The 21,904-nt window shown below is 40.9% G+C and overlaps 1 protein-coding gene across 1 annotated transcript in view; it reads left to right on the forward strand.

Annotated features, from left to right (window-relative positions):
* LOC121962746 (uncharacterized) overlaps positions 1-21,904 on the forward strand; it is a 132,054-nt gene that overhangs the window by 83,037 nt on the left and 27,113 nt on the right. Inside the window, exon 12 of the mRNA XM_088077390.1 lies at positions 18,036-18,185. Within this exon, the coding sequence (XP_087933516.1) occupies positions 18,036-18,185 (150 nt within the window). The remainder of the gene's footprint in view (positions 1-18,035; positions 18,186-21,904) is intronic.

Consider the following 21,904-nt stretch of genomic DNA (forward strand, 5'->3'; position numbering starts at 1 on the left):
TTATCTCGGGACGAGGGGGGCTGCAATGTTGCCTTAACAGATTGTAGTAAAGGAGCAGTCAATTCCATCACCAGATATGTTTCGTATCGCTTCTGTTACCTTCTGCCAATATAACCGAATGGCTGGGCAGTCCCAGGATATGTGGAAGTGATCTGCCAACTGTTCACCACATTTCCTCCAGCATAGACCTCTTTCCAACACACCTGTCTGTATACTTTTTAACTTAAGGGTTACAAAATATCTAATCAAATTCCTCCAACAAAACTCTCTTCAAATGCCTGAGCTTGTGGAAGATAACACATATTGGACCAGTCCTCCTCTGAGATCATAAGTCCACGTTCCTTCTCCCATTTCAGCTTGATCTTATTTGTTGAATGTGTCTATGTAGATTGAAAACTTGAGTAGTGTTTTGAGACAAACTTCCTGTTGTTTTTGTTTTCATTTGTATCGGTGAATACATCAATTAGATTAGTATCACAGTTCTCAATTGGTTTTATCTTTTTGTTAAAATATGCCCTGATTTGTAGGTACCTGAAAAAAATCACATTTTTCCAAACCTACACTATATTACCAAAAGTATTCGCTCACCTGCCTTTACTCATACTATGAACTGAAGTGCCATCCCATTCCTAACCCATAGAGTTCAATATGATGTCGGTCCACCTTTTGCAGCTATTACAGCTTCAACTCTTCTGGGAAGACTGTCCACAAGGTTGAGGAGAGTGTTTATAGGAATTTTTGACCATTCTTCCAAAAGCGCATTGGTGAGGTCACACACCGATGTTGGTCAAGAAGGCCTGGCTCTCAGTCTCCGCTCTAATTCATCCCAAAGGTGTTCTATCGGGTTCAGGTCAGGACTCTGTGCAGGCCAGTCAAGTTCATCCACACCAGACTCTGTCATCCATGTCTTCATGGACCTTGCTTTGTGCACTGGTGCACAGTCATGTTGAAAGAGGAAGGGGCCCGCTCCAAACTGTTCCCACAAGGTTGGGAGCATGGAATTGTCCAAAATGTTTAGGTATCCTGAAGCATTCAAAGTTCCTTTCACTGGAACTAAGGGGCCAAGCCCAGCTCCTGAAAAACAACCCCACACCATAATTCCTCCTCCACCAAATTTCACAGTCGGCACAATGCGGTCTGAAATGTACCGTTCTCCTGGCAACCTCCAAACCCAGACTCGTCCATCAGATTGCCAGATGGAAAAGCGTGATTCATCACTCCAGAGAGGCCAGAGGCCAGTGGCGGCGTGCTTTACACCATTGCATCCGACGCTTTGCATTGCACTTGGTGATGTGTGGCTTGGCTGCAGCTGCTCGGCCATGGAAACCCATTCCATGAAGCTCTCTGCGTACTGTACTTGGGCTAATCTGAAGGTCACATGAAGTTTGTAGCTCTGTAGCAATTGACTGTGCAGAAAGTCGGCGACCTCTTTGCACTATGCGCTTCAGCATCCGCTGACCCCTCTCCGTCACTTTACGTGGCCTACCACTTCGTGGCTGAGTTGCTGTTGTTCCCAAACGCTTCCATTTTGTTATAATAGAGCTGACAGTTGACTGTGGAATATTTAGAGCGAGGAAATTTCACGACTGGATTTGTTGCACAGGTGGCATCCTATGACAGTTCCACGCTGGGATTCACTGAGCTCCTGAGAGCGGCCCATTCTTTCACAAATGTCTTGTTTCACAGTCTGCATGCCTGAGTGCTTGATTTTATACACCTGTGGCCAGGCCAAGTGATTAGGACACCTGATTCTGATCATTTGAATGGGTGAGCGAATACTTTTGGTAATATAGTGTATGTGTCTGATATTTTTCGAAAGGAATCCAGTCTTCCCTTTGATGAGATTGAATTGTTCAAGTGATGCCAAATAGTGATGATTTACACTTGTTGGACCAAATTTACCATCATGAAAGGAACTTTGGTCCATTAATTTAGATTATCAGAGTACTGCTCATATAAAATGTTGCATCCCAGTAAAGATTGTAACAGTATATCTAACTGTGAGGTTTCGAGGGCTTTCAATTATGCTTCATACTCCTGTTTACAGCAGCATGCTAGCCACCTTAACTGTGCCCCCTTATAATAGTCTATTAGGCATGATGGTGCTCTGCCTTCCTTTTCTTTGGATAGCTGCAATGTTTTAAATTGAACCCTTGGTCTTCTGCCCCCCCATATGAATCTTGAAAATCACCTATCCCTCATTACATTGTTTTGGTGTTACCATGACAGGTAGGGATTGGAAATAAAATAAAAGTCAAGGGAGTATATTCATTTGTGTTATTATATCTTATTATGCATGTCTAATGGCAAATGGGACCATCTATCGATATCTGGGCCACGGCTAAAGACTCAGCCTAGATGCAATGCACTCTACTAGGTGAGCTACTGGGGAACCCCAGGAGATTTCAGTTTTTATTGAGAGCCTGTGTTACTAACTGTGTGTATGGTATTATGAGACATCATCATTTAGCCAACCCTGTCTCCTAGTAATTCATTTTAGATTTTACTAAATTTGTTTTCATAATCACATTGGGGTGACAGTGCAGTTGCAGTCTGGATTATGTTCCAAGAGGATGTTTCTTTGACAGAATGGTGAACATACAAAGTGCAGGACTGTGACCAGGCTCTGAGTGACTGTAGGGAAAATCTGGCAAATGAGCAAAGGCCCCACCACCAGCAAAGTCACAAAAAGGTAGGGATTAAAAAAGGTAGGCCAGCCAACTGCAGCAAACTTGATGTTGAGACAGCCCATCTGATTAGAGATTACACATTCCCAAAACTGTCTGTAAGGCAGGAGCAGTGGTACCAGCCTTCGTTACCTCCCCCCACATCCCTTCAAGTGGGTCGGTCCATCATGTAATGTCAGAGGCCAAGCAGGAGAGGTCAAGCTGGAGATAAATGAAATTAAGACAAAAAGAGCGGAGTAATTGGAATGTAAAATGCAAATACGATGAATAGATGAGCTAAAAAAATAAAAGGTGGATCAGAAAAGGTAGGCTGAAGCTGCAGCGTGTTTCTAAGATAGCGGCCAGCAGGGATATTGCCGAAGCACCTAGTGAAGAGGAGGAAAGAGTAATATGGACATAGGGCTGGAAGATAAGGCAATGAAATAATAGCACGATATTTTAAGGCTATATTGCAGTACATGATATATATTCCTTTAAACTAAGGTTAACTACGAAAATCTGAAATTATTAAATTTGGTTGAGTGAGTTAACTGAAACACTGGTGGCTTATGGTAACGGCTCCACAAATACAGTCAATGTTTGTGATGTAGTTCCTTTTATATATTACACGTATAACAAGCTGTGATGCCTTGAGTATATTTGATATATCACCCACCCCTACATGGATGGATGATGCAAGTGAATATTTGAGTACCTGCGTCATGTGTTGTCAAACCTGTGTTGATGAGATACAGGTCAGTTTCTTTCTACTTACTGTGCTGTAAGCTTTGAGTCGTGTAAGATGCAGGTGAGTGTGTTTCTGTGATACATTCTATATCAATATTTCATTCGACAGGTATATTAATTGGCAAAAATGTCTCATTGGGTAGACAGAAAAAAACTAAGTATGTTTTCATACACAGTTCAGTGGAGCTAAGGTCAAACTTTCATTAGGCCATTTTAACAGGACTACTGTCTTTATCCCAATATATAAGCACCAGGGGAGAATCTGTTTATTGACGGATGTCTGACTCCTCCAAGGCAGGTGGAGATATGCCCCCTTTCAGCAAGTTGCAATAAACCTGTATTATATGTGACTAACATGTTTACATGTATTTCAAAAGTCCAGTCTTTGTCAAACTAATACAGTAAGTCCACTGTTACCGACATCATGTAAACGTACAGCCTGATATCAGGGACCAGAAATCTCTTAAACCAGTTCTCTCCTAACTCAGTTCCTCAGGCTCTTTCTGACCATCCATTTTTGCTTCTCTACCACCACTTTACTGAAAACATACACCAATAAGGTTTTTTTTGGTCCTCTTATACTCTAATTGTAAATCCTCCATATAAACCCTGTTTTAAGCAAACTGTACACTGCACATGAGCTTACATATGGACCAACACTGCAACATTAATCCAGTTGCTGCAGTTGTATATGATAATATATCTATGAAATTCAGTTATTCTTGTCTTGGTTCAGAGCTTTGACCTCTCTAAATTCAGAATGTGCACCTTTGTTTGTATCAGTTTTTAAAAACATATAATAAAAGCCAAACTGTTAAAATATAAAATGAACAAGTAAAGCATTTTAATCTCAAGAAAATCCTCTGTTGCAGGATGAGATACACAGCCATGACAAATCTCACTGAGCTCTGCCAAACAATTGGCTGTATGTGACCTTTGATGTACTTTACTGATCAGCTTCTGGCAAAACAACTTAGAGCAGCTCCACACAATAAGTCTTTCTCCTCTGGGATACTTCTCGGAGATTTATGAGCTCCAGGCTGCCTTTTTTTGTTTTGTGTCCAACCTACACACCAAATTATGAGAGCAGTGTTCCGTGGCGAAGCAGTGCTCTATAATGGCAGGTTTTTTTCACAGGGGAGCTCCATTTATCGATTCATGATAACATTTCAGAGTTATTTCAGTGCGCTGTAAACAGGCTTTACTTTCTCTCTCCACATAAACTCAGCTCTTAGGTCAATGCACCCAAACTATCCTTTTACTTTTCGCTCAGTGAGCGCACGCTCAGATGAGCCTTCATCTAAGTGCTCTATTTCACATGGATCTAACAGAGCTTCATGCATTTAACTTTTCATCCATGTGGACTCACATGGAAGCTGGATGAAATCTGGTGTACACTGGATGGTGGGAAGGGCAGCCTTGCTTTCAATGTTTTGTCACCCTCCATCTCATGCGCCTTTTCTGCTTGGGGCCAGATCATCTTATATCCAGGTTGGAAACCAGCCAACATGTTTGCACAGGTCCTCGTGATGATCTGGCATAAGCTGCACTGAGCTGCTTTGCCCAGACTGAAGCCTCGCTCACCAAAGAATTTATAACAGCAAAGGTTTGGATATCTTCCTGTCATTCAGACATTTATTTTGATTGGTAGCCATGGTGCATCATAACAAAGTACACTTGACTTCATCAAGACTCCTGCACCAAGTGTTTCATTAATACAGTGAGTGCAGAATTATTAGGCAAATGAGTATTTTGACCACATCATCCTCTTTATGCATGTTGTCTTACTCCAAGCTGTATAGGCTCGAAAGCCCACTACCAATTAAGCATATCAGGTGATGTGCATCTCTGTAATGAGAAGGGGTGTGGTCTAATGACATCAACACCCTATATCAGGTGTGCATAATTATTAGGCAACTTCCTTTCCTTTGGCAAAATGGGTCAGAAGAGGGACTTGACAGGCTCCGAAAAGTCAAAAATAGTGAGATATCTTGCAGAGGGATGCAGCACTCTTAAAATTGCCAAGCTTCTGAAGCGTGATCATCGAACAATCAAGCGTTTCATTCAAAATAGTCAACAGGGTCGCAAGAAGCGTGTGGAAAAACCAAGGCGCAAAATAACTGCCCATGAACTTAGAAAAGTCAAGCGTGCAGCTGACAAGATGCCACTTGCCACCAGTTTTGCCATATTTCAGAGCTGCAACATCACTGGAGTGCCCAAAAGCACAAGGTGTGCAATACTCAGAGACATGGCCAAGGTAAGAAAGGCTGAAAAACAACCACCACTGAACAAGACACACAAGCTGAAACGTCAAGACAGGGCCAAGAAACATCTCAAGACTGATTTTTCTAAGGTTTTACGGACTGATGAAATGAGAGTGAGTCTTGATGGGCCAGATGGATGGGCCCGTGGCTGGATCGGTAAAGGGCAGAGAGCTCCAGTCCGACTCAGACGCCAGCAAGGTGGAGGTGGGGTACTGGTATGGGCTGGTATCATCAAAGATGAGCTTGTGGGGCCTTTTCGGGTTGAGGATGGAGTCAAGCTCAACTCCCAGTCCTACTGCCAGTTTCTGGAAGACACCTTCTTCAAGCAGTGGTACAGGAAGAAGTCCGCATCCTTCAAGAAAAACATGATTTTCATGAATGACAATGCTCCATCACACGCATCCAAGTACTCCACAGCGTGGCTGGCAAGAAAGGGTCTAAAAGAAGAAAAACTAATGACATGGCCTCCTTGTTCACCTGATCTGAACCCCATAGAGAACCTGTGGTCCCTCATCAAATGTGAGATTTACAAGGAGGGAAAACAGTACACCTCTCTGAACAGTGTCTGGGAGGCTGTGGTTGCTGCTGCACGCAATGTTGATCGTGAACAGATCAAAACACTGACAGAATCCATGGATTGCAGGCTTTTGAGTGTCCTTGCAAAGAAAGGTGGCTATATTGGTCACTGATTTGTTTTTGAATGTCAGAAATGTTTATTTGTGAATGTTGAGCTGTTATATTGGTTTCCCTGGTGAAAATAAATAATTGAAATGGGTATATATTTGTTTTTTGTTAAGTTGCCTAATAATTATGCACAGTAATAGTCACCTGCACACACAGATATCCTCCTAAAATAGCTAAAACTAAAAAAGCCCCACTCCAACTTCTAAAAATATTCAGCTTTGATATTAATGAGTCTTTTGGGTTCATTAAGAACATGGTTGTTGTTCAATAATAAAATTAATCCTCAAAAATACAACAACTAATAATTCTGCACTCCCTGTACTTTCTTCACATGCTCCTCGGAAATATTGTATGTACAAGCTATGAGCACATAAACAGCTCTTCAGAGTCATAATTAAATTGATTAAAATGAAAATTAAAAAAGCACTGTTAGAACTAAAAAATCAAAGCAGGACCCATGGAGCTTTTATTTTGAAGGACCTGGCTTGTCTCAGGCAGGAAGTTTGGATGTTTTTGTTGTGGACTTGAAGCTTGAGGCGGGCAACAAATAGCTCTCCAGTTCATATATTACTAATTTTTGGAATTAGGTGCTCCATGGTCTCAAAATGCAAATACAAACACACACTTGACCTGCTCACACTACCATCACTACCCCTCATGAAGTTCACTGCAAGCTGGAAACAAACTACAAACTAACAACTCTCCAGTTCATATATCAATAGTATTTGCAAGCCACAGTAGTGCTCCATGGTCACACAATGTCAAGTGTAACTAGACAAAGTAATGAGTTAAACTTGTGACAGAGTGGGAGCAGGGAGGGTCTGGTTTGGAAAAGGGCAAGTATGGGTAGCGACAATGAAGTGGTGGAATAGCTGAAGAAGAAATACCTTCCAGTGGCCCGGTTGTTGATGGTCTCATTCAGTGTTTTACTGGTTTCCCTGAAGACCTCCACCATAGAGAATCAAAATGAGCTTACTTGCACAGCTGTGCAGTTCAGTACACTGTCCAGGGCTAGTGTCACAGCCATAGAAAGACTCACCACTCTAGTCATGATTGAAACATGGCAGGTTTGACTGAGCTTTGTCTCCCTCCAGCTTTGTGCTTGGAAGGAGTCCCCTTGTCTGATGACATCCAAGCAGCTGAAAGAGAAGCGAGCGTCGCGGCAGCTCTCCCTGAACCCAAACAAACTAGCCATACATCCTTGACCAGCTGTTTTCAGCCAAGCAAACGTCAGCCTTCAAGAGAAACGAGAAGGGATCTTTCCACTCCCTGGAAAGACAAATTTCACCTGTTTAGTCCTCGTGCTTCTTCCAAGTAAATTCCCTTGCCACCGAGATGAGACTAGCTGTCATGTCACTCTATCCCTCTAGGCAACAACACAAGAGAGGCTGACATCACTTAGTTCTGAATGGCTGCTCCGCCTGTAGTATGAGGAGGTACGATGCAGTCCCACCATGGAGAATCTGACAGAAAGAACTGTCCTTTAGTTATGTCCTCGAGGGGCTCCAAAGAAAGACAGGCAGGCCAATCCGCATGATATACTGATAGCTCCCGACCAATGGATCCTCAATGAGGAGATCTCCTCAGAGGTTGCCCATTCATCAAGCTCTATGTGATGGATGTATTGGGATGTCTCTTGAGGTCTTATTGGAATTGTGGTGCATGTGACTTTTGAGAGATGGTGAGTTGTTCACAATCAGTCTACCCTTTGTCACTTTTTTTCAGATTCCCACTCCCAATTAGTCTTTGCTTTGCACCCTATGGGCACAGTGCATATGATTCCTAAGATCAGAGAATATAGGGTTCCAGACTAAGGTGGTGTTATTTGTCTCAGAGTTCATAGAGTCTCATAAGTGCATAGAGTCTAATTTACACAGCCTGATCAAGGCAAGAATATTACGGCATTATACCCCCTTGCTGTTCTCTATATAATGTCCGATCGAGGAAAGTGGGGTCAGAGTGGTCTCGCCTCTGAGCCGGGACAAGAGGTAGTAACAACCCCAAAACAAGGTCTTTGTAAAAGCCAGAAAGATGTGATCTTGGGCGATCACACACACGTTTTGACAACGTGTTAATGTGTGCGACCCACTGTTGGAGATTTAAAAGGCAGCTGTTAGTGTCATGGCTAATTTTGAGAAGAAGAATGGCATCTGTAAATGTCTGTAAACTGGGAAAACTGAGATTCGGAAGCTCCTTACCGTCTTAGCAGAAGACGAGATCAACTGCCATATCGCAGAGAAGGTAAATGATTGTGATTGACATGTTATGCCTTCGCTATTGTTGCGCTACAGATACATATTATATTTTATACCAGTGGCGGACACTCATGTGTTCAACATCACGCCTGTCATGCCTCTTTTGATGGTGGGATGCTGTAATGCAGTGCATAATTACACACTGGAGCGTAATGACACCACCATCGTTTCGGACTCTGTTGAGGCTCTATTGCGTGATCTTTGCCAAGAGCGGCTATAGCTTAATTTGGCTGCATTAGTGATCAGTCATTATAACAGCAGGTTCATTTTCTAGATAACCACAATCAACAAGACCCAATACTACAGCATATCTTACAATTCATACCTGTTACACAATGACCCATTCACATGATCCATAGGCTCCACTTCGGTTGAATAGTGTTGTTACTCTTTATCACACAAACCCTTACAGCCACTGTAGAGAAGCCTTTGTGTAACCAGCCCACTCACCAGAAAAAATACTGGCATTGTACGTTTTTTTGCAAACCATGGATAGGTTGTACTTGCACATTATGATGCAACAAATCTGTTGAAACTTTATGTTACAAAAATGCTGTGGTTTACATACATGTGGTTTAGGCACAGAAAGCACTAGGTTAAAAGGTCATGTCTTGGCTTCAAATACCCAGCTGTACTGCAATGTCTCAATAAGAAAACATATTTCATGGCACTGTGCTTGGTGAAAAACAGCAAGGGGACATTAAAAAACAACCAGCTTTGATGCCTTAAAAACCGGCTGGAAACACGGCAATGATTGATATTGAATCACAAGCAAGTTTTTTTGTTTGTAGGTCTCCAACAGTGGTCTGTAGCTTGGCAGGAGTCTCCTCCTGATGACAGTAATTTATTTATTTTTATTTAAATGGACCATGTACAGTTTAGAGATAATTTGCATCTGCAGATAGTGTGAAGTTATATTAGAAGAAGAGAAAAAAAGGACACCTACAAGAAAAATATTACACACAGTGGCAGTCAGCTCATATACTTTGTCACTTTAGAAATGTTGATATGATATGCATGAAAATTGCAGATGTAACACATTTGTGTGGTGTGCAGAAACGTGCCAACATTTTCGCCAACATTTTCTTTTGGTGACTATAGTAATGTAACATCACAATAATTCTTACTTCTGTGAACACTGTCAGTGGTTCTCCTGCCACTTCACAAGGCACTAAACTTAAGTAAATGCGGTAATTAGTGCACACATATATTTTGGCAGACCTGTGTAGGGGTTGGCAAAGTGTGCATTAAGTGGTTTTTATGCTTTGAATAAAGTACTTGTTGGGGACATCGACCAGCATTAGAAAGCATCATTAGCATCAGACAGGCATGCCAACTTTATGTAGCGATTTGCCAGGTTTGCAGTGTGAAGAAAGGAGGCAGGACCTTTTTCATTCTTCACACAATTACTTTTGTTAACTCCTGTTAGCGTATACAAATGAAACACCATGAAGCCTTCAGAGAGAGATGATCCTGTCTCTATGACAGAGGGATTTTCATTGCACCTTTTAGCATGGACATTTGTAACAATTCATGACTTTTGCCTTTAGATGTTGTCATACTGTTGTCTGGCTTCTCTCAAATTTCAGTGTGTGGATCTGTGTGAGATTTAAACAAGAATAACAGAGTATCATTGGCTTTATTAACCACTTCAGAACATTGTGCAGACTAACAGCGTGTCTATACACGATATGTTTAAGGGGCTTTTTTTCAGTTGTCTGACTTCAATGAGCTATCCAAGTGTAAGCAAGTGTAAGAATTTGACTTTTATGCTTTTGTTTATTTTCTTTTTTTTTCATTCCCCTAACTACAGTGATTTTTTTGGCTCTGAGCACTGCTGCAACACCCGTGACCTCCAGTCAATACTCAGTATGTTTCCATGCACAGTTTAGTTGAACTACTGTTAAAGCTCGATTAGGTCATTTAATTGGACTGCTGTCCTTGTCCCAGTATACAAGCACATTTAAAATAAAATACTACCTTTCAACGTTGTATGTCCCGTACCTTACCCCAAAGTTAAGAACATTAAAATCAAAGGTCCCTTCTCAGTGCTTAATTTTTTTAAATGCCCATCCCCTTCTGCAGCACCCCTTACCCTCTCATAAATAACAAACAGTCCCCATCTGTAAACACAAAGGTAGGCTGGCATGGCGACTAGGACCGCAACCACCGAGTCCAGTTTAAGTCTGACTGGGATGTAAACATGTCGGAGGAGCAAGTCCAACTTCGTCTGAAATTTGATTTTGTCCAATTTCAGTCCAACTTACATGTTTACATGTATTTTAAAAGTTTTAGACAGACTAACATAATAATTAGACTTTCTCAAACATCACGTGTAAATGCACCTATGCAGAGACACAGACAGGAGCGTGAAGCTGCTATAAAGTGTTGCTCACGCTTCCTTTTCAAATGCACCTTTTAATTTCTGCTTCATTTCATTGACATGATTGACATTTGAGTAAATTGCAGCCACAAACACTAAAGAATTTGTTGATTCCAAGACTATTAGGGGAAGATCCTATTTAAAACTAATAAAAAGAAAGCATCCAGTCATTCATTGGAAAGGCTTATTGCTACCTCCCTTTTTTTAGACTGCCAGAGATCATAACATTTCATTATATTTAATAGCTCAAATCTGTGATGGAATAACTGCACTGAGGAGTTTATGTAAAGCATTTGAGTTGACACCGTTTGCTCTTGAAAAGGGTTGTGTGGCACAGTTTGTTACCGTCAGGTGACTGAAATCATCATAGCTCACACTGCACCGATGCAAATCCTCTCTCGCTCTTTCTGCCTTGCTTTCTCACACCTCCCTCTGTTATCACACTCCTTCTTTTTGGGGTCCTGTTCCTGCTTGATGTCCTGGTAAGCAATTTCCTCTGCCTCAATTTTTTAGACCATAATTTTGATTGATAATTATCGTCAGGGACATAATTCTGTTGAGCCACCCAGCAGAGTGAAAGACTAGTAGAATAAAATAGAAATGGTGTGTTGTTGGGTGCATTCGAGCGTAGCCACAACAAATGAATGGATAAATCTCTCAGAGCTGCACTCTGCACTGCCGATTCAAAGAGACCAACTGCCGCTGCTGCAGAGAGAGGAGAAAACTTACTTGTCCATGACTTGCTCTCTCTCTCTCGCTCCCTGCAGCCTAACTTTATGGCCTTTGGTTTCAAACAAAGAACTTGTGATTCATCCTAGGTTTCCTAGTCCCCTGCTTTTGTTTTTAGAGAACCTTCAAAGACTAGCTGAACCCTGAAGGATTATCAGACTGATATCTACCAGAGTTTAACACTTTGACACTCCAAGGGGAAATCCTTGTTGGAGGCCTATGTGGGACTGCAGGTCAGCTGTGATCATGTCTCATAATACAAGTATCTGAACCACTAAAAAAATAGCACATTTGACATAGCAGTTGATGTTACAGTCTCAGTTATATTGATATGTTGTGGTATACTTAAGTCTTTGCATATTCTAGCGTGAACATCTCCAAATAAGAAACCAACAACTGGTGAAATTTCTCATTATGTAGGTGATGCAGTGTTAATCTAGATGACATTGTAAATTAATTCTTGGCCTTGGAAACTGTAATGAAAGAAAAATCTTACCCAAGTATCTTCATACAGCAGGTTGCATGCAGTAGGGTTGGGAGGTATATTGAATGTACTCAATATATCGCAGCTTGTGATATACAAAATGACTATATTGTGAACATCGAGTATAAATTGTCACATCTTTTATATAGGCCACTGTCATTTGGGGTCTCTTGCTCTCTTTTATGGCTCTCGTGGACACACACACACAAAGCAGGGCTTTTGCAGAGCTCCAGACTGTGACTATTTAGTCACATTTGCAACCATGGAGCACAACTGCAATTTTCAAATACTATTAATATCTGAACTTTAGAGCTGTTAACTTGTTTCCAGCTTACAGTGAATAAATCATCAGGTTGAATGGCGCTGCTATAATTGTCTAACTTATTAAGTGTCAATGGCAGCCGTGTGAGCAGGTTAGGTATGTGTTTGTGTTTGCAGAGCGCCGATCACAACTATTTTTCAACCACAGAGCAGGTGAAATTTGGTTTCACATCTGGGGGAAGTTGTGTTTGTTTGAGCAATCTTTGTTTATATACTACTTACCTCCCTACTCCTTTCAGCGCATTGGTCATGTGATCACAGCCTTCCGGATTACTTGGGTTATGTATGAATTCTCTTGCATAACTTTTCGCAAAGCAAAAGCAAAGTGTACAAGCAGTTAATGAGAACAGTCTCACTTTTATTTTTTAAAGCAAGGAAGTCAGTAAACCAGTTTGCACTGATCAATGAATGAACATTAAGGCTCAGACATACATTTTGCATCTTACACCTGTGGTCACGTAGACGTGCACACTGTTCCATTCATAGTACAATTCTGGCTCCGTCTCAGCCACAGAAGTAAATAGGAAGGCAGGTAAATGAGCTCACCGTCTGACTGCCAACGTCGGGTGAAAGTTAAATGATGCTGCTGAGTCTTTCCTTCAGATATCCAACTTTAAGCTACCTTGACTGTGATGAGGCAGCTAGGTTGACCTTCTGTGGCTTACCCTCCTTGTGAAGGCTGTTCATGATCATATCCTGGACAACTGTCAACCACAATTCTTCCCTATGATTATGATTGCATAAACTGAACTAGGCAGAGAGATACATGGTATTTTTACTATTTGAATAGTAATTTACTCAAACTTAAAATGAAATATTTTATATAAATATTAAATATGAAATATTTAAATATCTTTTCATATTTTTCTAGCTTTAGGCCATAATCATCAAAATTAAAACAGAAAGATGCTTGAAACATTTAAGTTTATATCTAATGAGTCTAGAATATATCAAATGTTCACTTTCTTATATAACTGATGGAAAATATAGAACTTTTTCACGATATTCAATTTTTTTTAAGATGCACCTATATATGTGTGTGTGTGTGTGTGTGCTTGTATGTATATATGTACAGTATATATAAACACATATATGTGTTTGTATGTATGTATGTATATATGTACAGTATAAATAAACACATATATGTGTGTGTGTGTGTGTATGTATATATATGTATGTGTGTGTGTGTGTGTGTGTGTGTGTGTGTGTGTGTGTATATATATATATACACACAAACAATGGGAGTTAGGAAGTGTTTGGGTGCATTTTACTCACTTTTCATTTTTAATTTTTTGATAATTATGGCTGTGTTAATGCATATGGCATACATTTGAGCAAGTATGTGTATTTTTGTTTAATCTTGGTATTTCCAGCTGAGCTCTTATAGTATGTCTAAAATACACAACAAAATTTTTACGTTCATACTGTTAAGTGCCAAACAATGCTCCATTGAAACGCATTCAAACTGCAACTGCACTCTGGGCTTTTGCCGTGGAATTTGTCATTTTTGCTATTTCCCACTCAATGATGACATTTTGGCAAATGGACAAAATACTGTACATGATGCTTCAACTATGTGCACTGTCAGTGTTGCTGCTAATCATTGACATATCCAAGGCTGTGATAATCAAATATAAAATCTAGCTGGGACTCGGCTCTCCCATCTCTGGGGCTGAGGTTGCCGAGGTGGTCAAAAAGCTCCTCGGTGGCAGGGCCCCAGGGGTGGATGAGGTCCGCCCGGAGTTCCTTAGGGCCCTGGATGCTGTGGGGCTGTCATGGTTGACACGACTCTGCAACATTGTGTGGACATCTGGGGCAGTGCCTTTGGACTGGCAGACCAGGGTGATGGTCCCTCTTTGTAACAAGGGGGACCGGAGGGTGTGTTCCAAGTATAGGGGCATCACACTCCTCAGCCTCCCTGGTAAGTTCTATTCAGGGGTACTAGAGAGGAGGGTCCGCCAGACAGTCGAACCCCGGATTCAGGAGGAGCAATGCGGTTTTCGCCCTGGTCGTGGAACTGTGGATCAACTCTGGACCCTTGGCAGGATCCTTGAGGGTGCATGGGAGTTTGCCCAACCAGTCCACATGTGCTTTGTGGACTTGGAGGAGGCACTCAACCGTGTCCCTCGAGGAGTCCAGTGGGGGGTTCTCCAGGAATATGGGATATCGGACCCCCTGATGCAGGTTGTCCGTTCACTGTACGACCGGTGCCAGAGCTTGGTCCGCATTGCCGGCAGTCAGTCAGACTCGTTTCCGGTGAGGGTTGGACTCCACCAGGGCTGCCCTTTTTCACAGATTCTGTTCATAACTTTTATGGACAGAATTTCTAGGCGCAGCCAGGGTGTTGAGGGGGTCTGGTTTGGTGACCTCAGGATTGGGTCTCTGCTCTTTGCAGATGATGTGGTCCTGTTGGCTTCATCAGGCCGTGACCTTCAGCTCTCACTGGATCGGTTCACAGCCAAGTGTGAAGCGGCTGGGATGAGAATCAGCACCTCCAAATCCAAGGCCATGGTTCTCAGCCAGAAAAGGGTGGAGTGCATCGAGGGAACGGGCTAAGCGCCTGTTATTTACCTCACGCTGTGCAGTTAGGTTCATTACCAAGTAGGTATTCACAAAAAATAATTTGCCTTGGTGTTTGGTGCAAACAGTAGGCATATTAAGAGAAGTTACAATAAAAGCTACAATAAAAGCGAAGTACTGAAACAGTCAAAATCATAAGTATAGAATAAAAAATTACAATAAAAATGTTTTTTTAAAAAAACATAATAAAATATAAAAAAATAACACTATTTTTTTTTTTTTTTTACTGGGGTGACCCAAGTGGAATGAATGGCATGAATTACGAGGGCTGCTGCAGGCACATGTGTCGGCATATCTTTAATTGACCATTTTTGTCTCCACTACCCATGCCTACTTTAATTAATAAAATTCTAGTGTCCTACACTACTTATTGTAGTTGGGTTAAAAGATGAAAAGACTGACTAATCACAACGCCACAGAGTAACACCACACAAATGTATATAAAAAAAGAAAGCTACATACTTTGCTGAAGAAATTATTCACCCAAAGGTAAATAATACAATTGCAAGTATAAAGTGCCAACAAAGTTAAAGTGCCAAAAATTAAAATAAATAAGCCTGTGTGATCAAACATTTAACAGTTCTATCAGTTTTTTTTTGTATAGTTAGTCAGGCAAGACACTACTTACTAAGAGGCACATTACTGCCTCTTAGGTATAAGACTCAACTGCACCCATAAACGAAGAATCAGTTTCTAGTCAAACAGTTCAGACTGACTGGGCAGATCATGGTGGAGTGCACCTGAGGTGGTTAATCAGATTTCAGGGGTACTCCGTGCCACCCCAGGCTACTTCCTAGATGCTACTATCTACTGATCTATCTACTGAATAGCTATGCTTATTTTTTATGTATGAAAATGCAGTTCTGCTACGAATAAACACCATTCTCTTCATCATTTAAAACACAACATGATGACAGTATGGAACAAGAGTCATTCTTCTGGGATTGGGATGGGACAGGATTCTTTATTTATTATTTTTAATTTTTTTTTGTCATCATGGAATGAGGGCAGAGCAGTTTTTGTGGGAATGAGATAGGACAGGAATAGAATCCGCTCCCTCGTCATCCTCTTGTGTAAAGTTGGTCCTTCAAGAGTGTTTTGTGTTTTGTGTTTTAGTGTCTCTGAAAACAGCTGCTTCTGTGCAGTATGGTCAGACTGGATCAAAACAGTAAAGCTCTGCACCATAAAATCAACAATGAGCTGAGAAAAGATGAGAACTGCAGAGTTGATGATAAATCTTTGCTGGTACCTGTTCACATGACACTTAGTCATTTCATCCATTGTTCACATCAATATATAGATTAGTAGAACTTTGTGGTGGTTGTGGTGGTGTGTGTGTGTGTGTGTGAGAGAGAGAGAGAGAGAGAGAGAGAATGAATGTGATTTCCACGAGTCCTGATGATGCAGGATGACAGTTGCCAAAACTGTCCAATAAACGAGTTACCTGTCAGTCTGTATAACTTCATGATTCCTCCTCTTAGTTTGTTTTTAGAAAGTCAGTGTGAACAGGAAGTGGAGCAGGACTAAATGCAACAATATTTTTCTCCCCCTTGGTCCAGACCAAATGGACTGAACTACAGGTGTAAACGCACCCTTGGCTGAAGCTTGTATGTAAGGTACAAGGTAGATTTATGTGTCATTTTTCTTAAACGTGATTTAAGAAGAAATTAAATTAAAGTTGACCATCTGGAATTTAGCCTTATTATGTTTCCATAGAAAGTAGAGCCCTTTCTGTGCTTTTTTAACTTGGATGGTGATGTGTGATGACCAAGGTTCTCAGTGATAGTGATTCCAAGGAACCTATAGCTGTTCAACTGCTCCAGGGGTGAGTATCTTTGCCTCCTTGTTTCTAAAATCAACAATCAGCTCCTTGGTTTTACTGACGTTGAGCAGTAGGTTGTTCTCTGTGCACCACTCTGCAAGATTGTTGATTTCCTCCCGGTATGAACTCTCATTGTTGTTTGTAATAGGGCTGATAATGGTGGTGTCGTCTGCATACTTCACAATAGAGTTCTCCTGATGTCTGGGAGTGCAGTCATGGGTGCACAGTGTGAACAGGAAGGGGCTGAGCACACAGCCCTGGCAGGCTCTGGTGTTAAGCACTAATGTAAAGTAGGTGAGACTGCCAGTCTGAACTCTCTGAGGTCTGCATGTGAGGAAGTCCAGTGTCCAGTTGCAGAGTGTTGTACTGAAGCCCAGTGTGTTAAGTTTTCCAATCAGCTTAATGGGAGAGTAATGCTGAGCTGAAGCCAACAAACAGCATCCTGATGTAGCTGTTCTTATTCTCCAGGTGAGTGAAGACTGAGTGAAGAGCAGTAGATACGGCGTCCTCTGTGGATCTGTTGGTCCTGAAAGCATACTGGTGAACTGACATTGGTGTGACATGAGTGGAGGTATATGTGCTCGATGAATAATAATAATAACTTTATTTATATAACATCTTTAAAACAGTGTTTACAAAGTGTTTCAACCAACAAAGCAAAGCAGAAATGGGATACACAGACAGCGATACAACAGCGGAAAGCCAAACAATCCTATTGAACATAAGCAAAAAGAAACTAGGGTATGGCTAGGATAAAATTAAAACCAGTGGACAAATAATGCAAGATGCAGGATGTAAAACGTCAATATGAGATAATACAGAAAGAAACAGACCGAAAAAAAAAAAAAACAACCACAAATGAAAGAAAATTTAAAAGGTAAAAAAAATAAAAGAAGTTAAAAAACAACATCACATGATTTAAAGTCTATGAAAATGGGTTTTAAGAGGTGATTTAAAAGAAGTCTACGAGCCTCATCTCCTCAGACAGCTTGTAACAAAGCTAAGGGGTCCTGACGTGCCATGCCCTTAGTGACTCTGTGTGTGTGTGTGTGTGTGTGTGTGTGTGTGTGTGTGTGTGTTTTCTTTTTGTTTTTTTCCAGGTGCTGGGCAGTGCTGGAAATCGTGCCTCAGACATCGATACCAGAGAGACGGCTGGCAGCTGAGACGACCACCCAGCTGGGACCTACCAGCCTGTCGGCTCCTCTCCCCTCCGTGTCCCCACTGCTGTACTCCAACATCTCACTGGAAGAGTAAGTTTTTACTAAATCCAACAGTCACGTGGTCACAGAACTCTTTCTGCTTGAACATACTCTGTGTCACTGAGGTCAGGCACCTCTCAGTGTGACCTGCAGTTGACATGTTTTACAGCTGATTCAACTATGTTTATATAGACAGTCGATAGACTTTCACTTCTGAGCGGTTTGTCTTTGATATTATAGATTGATTGATTAATTCCAATGGGAAATTGCCACATTTTCTTTGTTCCTTGTATCCTTTTTACATTAATATGAATTAGGCCTGGGCAATATGGCCTAAAACTAAAATCACTGATTTTTTCACACCAAACTTGATTTACAATTTGAATCAGTTTTTCCAATTTAAAACTACACATGACAAATAACTCAAACCAAGTTTTGCTTTGATTTTAGCAATAGAAATTAACAAAGGCAAACTGAAAAATGTAGAGACCTACAAGTCAGTTTTGCATATTGTGCAGTTATGTTGTTGAAACAGTGGAGTAGTGAAAATCAAACCATCATTCAACATTAGTTCCATGTTAGTGATGTTATTCATTGTGTTGAAATGACTGGACCACATTTCTGTTGTAGTGGAGTCAAAGAACATTTCCTCCAGCTCTCTGTGATCTTTTCATGTGTGCAGCTGTACAGATGAGGCAGAGCAGCTTGGTAGCACATACCTGGGATGGATAGTTTGCAGCATGTGGATAAACCTGCAGGCTTTTCCACTGAATGTACGGACGCCCTATCTTTAGCGATATGCAGCACGACTTCATCAGTAACAGCTTTGCACCTTCCCGTCATACGGGACACAACAGGAAAATTATTTCACAAATGTTGCCTACTTTTTAATAGGTGTGGGCTGACGCGGTCTTGTGCATCGCGGATTGAGACACATTTCTCCTACTCAGCTGCATGTTTGAGATGGTGAAATCTGTCGTGCTGCTGCCTTTGCGGCACACTGTGGTTTGTTTGAGATCTGATGCAGCAAAACCAAGCCAGTTCCGAACGACTGACAAGGCTGTGCCTTTTTTTGGGAACACACTCTTCGTTGTCATTAATGCTTGCTATCATGTTGTTGTGTGTGTGTATCTCTGGGAGGTAAGCGTGGAGGGAGGGCGCAGCCAACTATGAACCACAGAATCCCAAAGAGAGCGGCAGAGGAGGTTAGAGAGAAAATCTAGATTTTTATTTTAAAAATTGTCAGAAGCCACAAATTCACATTAATTGATAACATCAATTTATCTCTCAGCCCTGCTTATGAGTATAAGTCAGTGCAGAACAAAGCAGCCCCTCTGTGTTATCTTCAGCTACACAACTGATGTATCCATCTCCATGGGGTCTTCTTCTTTAGTTAGTTGGAGTATAAATCACCATTTAATCAGATATAATATTATATTGATTCTTCTGTCAAAAATATGGTAATGCTGGTAATTTCAGTTTGATCCAGGGGACTCTGATCAATATGACACAATGTCTGCAGAGGAAGCTGCAACCACTTTTCTTTTTTGCTTTTGTCCATAGAAATAAAATCAGCACATAAATAACAGTACCCAGTGAAGTAAAGTTTACGATAATAGACTCCACTAGCACACATCAAACAGCACATGGGATAAGTTGACCTTCAGGGCTTTCAGCTGTAAGAAATCTTTTTATTTTAGCCCCAAACCATAATCTTTTACCTAAAACTTTAAGGCTATCTGGCTCAAAGTCCTGAGGGCAAACCTCTCCCAACAGCCATAAAACACGATTTAACAGCAATGTTATTTGACAAAAATCTAAAATTCAGCTCAATAATAACTGTCAATCTTCACAGACAAAACTCTGTCTGTTGACCCATATTTTCTCAAAAATTCAAAATATTCACTCAGCTGATTTATTTCAGAGTAACACAAGTTCTCCTCTTCGCCTTTCTCTTGGCTGCTTGCCATTGTCTGAGGTGCTGTTTGACAGTGACACAGCATTTCAAAATAAAGGCACGTCCTAAAGATGATGATATGGATATGTTTTCACTTTGCATCAATGATGTTTGATTTTTGATTGTTAAATCAATATGTTTTTCCGGATTGATGGATTGTTACATCGCTAGTAGTCAGTTTACATTTTTACTTACTGAAATGAACGCCACCACAATATTAATTGATGATTTTACTGTACATGCCCTAGTGCAGTGTAGAGCATCTCTCTTACCTGATGAAATAAGGCAAAATGCAGGACTAAATGGTGCAGAGGTCACTCTGTGGCTGATGAGAAGCAGCCTGCACAGGATCTTGGGACCAGGCCAAAGCACTGATATTGATTTGTGTAGAACAAAACTGTAAAGCAATGCTTTTTTTTTTTAAACTGAAGGTCTAAAGAACATTATTAGTTCTAATTTAGCCTTTGATATCAGTAAAAATGTCTCCAGTCACTAGAATTGTTTGCATTTTGTGTCACAGATGAGTAGGCAGACTGTAACAAAAATTCTTGGTCCTTGCAAAACTATGAGCTGACTTTTTAAAAAAACTTTTTATATAAGTTGACAGTTTCTTTATGACCTTGTAAAAAGCAGTTTACAAACCATCGTGACAAGCGTGTCTTGCCAGTACAAATACATTTCTATGAGACCAAGAGGCTTGTTCACGTGTTTCAAGCAGAAACAAACTCTTTGTAACATACTGTAGGTCGACGTGTCACAGGTGTCACAGGACTGTTTACTGAGTGGCTGTAGGTATTCTCTGGCTGCAATTCGTTCAGTTCAACCATCCCCAGCTTTTAGTTTAGCTGCACCCCACCGCAAATCAACCAGCTGCAGCTTGGGGCGACCACTGCAGCTTTCCATAGACGTTGCTCAGCACAGCGCTGCAGGCTGCACTTCACCACTGCTTGGTGTGTTATGTGAATTTATGGTAGAGGTTTAAACCATACATTCTTTTTCAAAATATACAAACAACACAGTCTCAAATTGACAGTATGAAAACACCAATTTACATTAAGATAATATTAATTATTAATAATTCAAATAGATTAACAGATAAAATAAATTTGATGAGACAGGATAACATTAACCATATAACAACAAACATAAAACACTAGTCTGGTGAAAAATAGGAAGATCATGCAGGCCATTATTCAATCATGTGTGATTGAAGAATCTCCATGTAGAGTTACCAGGTTGGCATATTTCATAGAATAAAATGTGTCTTATTCCTTTAGGGAAGAAGCTGTCTTCTCCAGAGGAATATAGCTGTTTACTTCTGAGAGCCAAAAAGGGGAACGGGAGATCTGACTTTCATCTCATTGTGACCTGTACATTTTCAACCCTGGAAACAGCAGCTGACAAGAGTGTCTCAATTCAAGGTCTAATACCTCACCTCACTTGTTCTGGAGTTTAAAATAGCTGTACAGCATAAGGAGGCAGACAGTCATAGATGAGGTATACTGTAGATATGGAGAGTGATGTTTTATCTGCTATAAAGGAAAAATAGAACTACAGCCTATCAAAGCCAATATTCCAAAGTGTCTTTAGTTATCTGAGGTGGAATAAAATATTGTCAAATAACACCAATTGACATCAGTTTAGTGCTTTAATAATTTGGCAGCATGGAGCTCTTTTTATGCTATAACATTGTCCTTTCCCATCCAGAGATAATAAAACAGCTCCAGATTTCTGATAATAAGTAAGATAATAAGCTTTTTGTCACCACGATCGTCGCCCAAAGGTGACAGTGATGATACATCAGCAGAGAAGT

Source organism: Plectropomus leopardus, chromosome 5 (assembly GCF_026936395.1).
Source record: "Plectropomus leopardus strain MGB_pleo_1.0 chromosome 5, ASM2693639v1, whole genome shotgun sequence".
Classification (NCBI taxonomy): Eukaryota; Metazoa; Chordata; class Actinopteri; order Perciformes; family Serranidae; genus Plectropomus; species Plectropomus leopardus.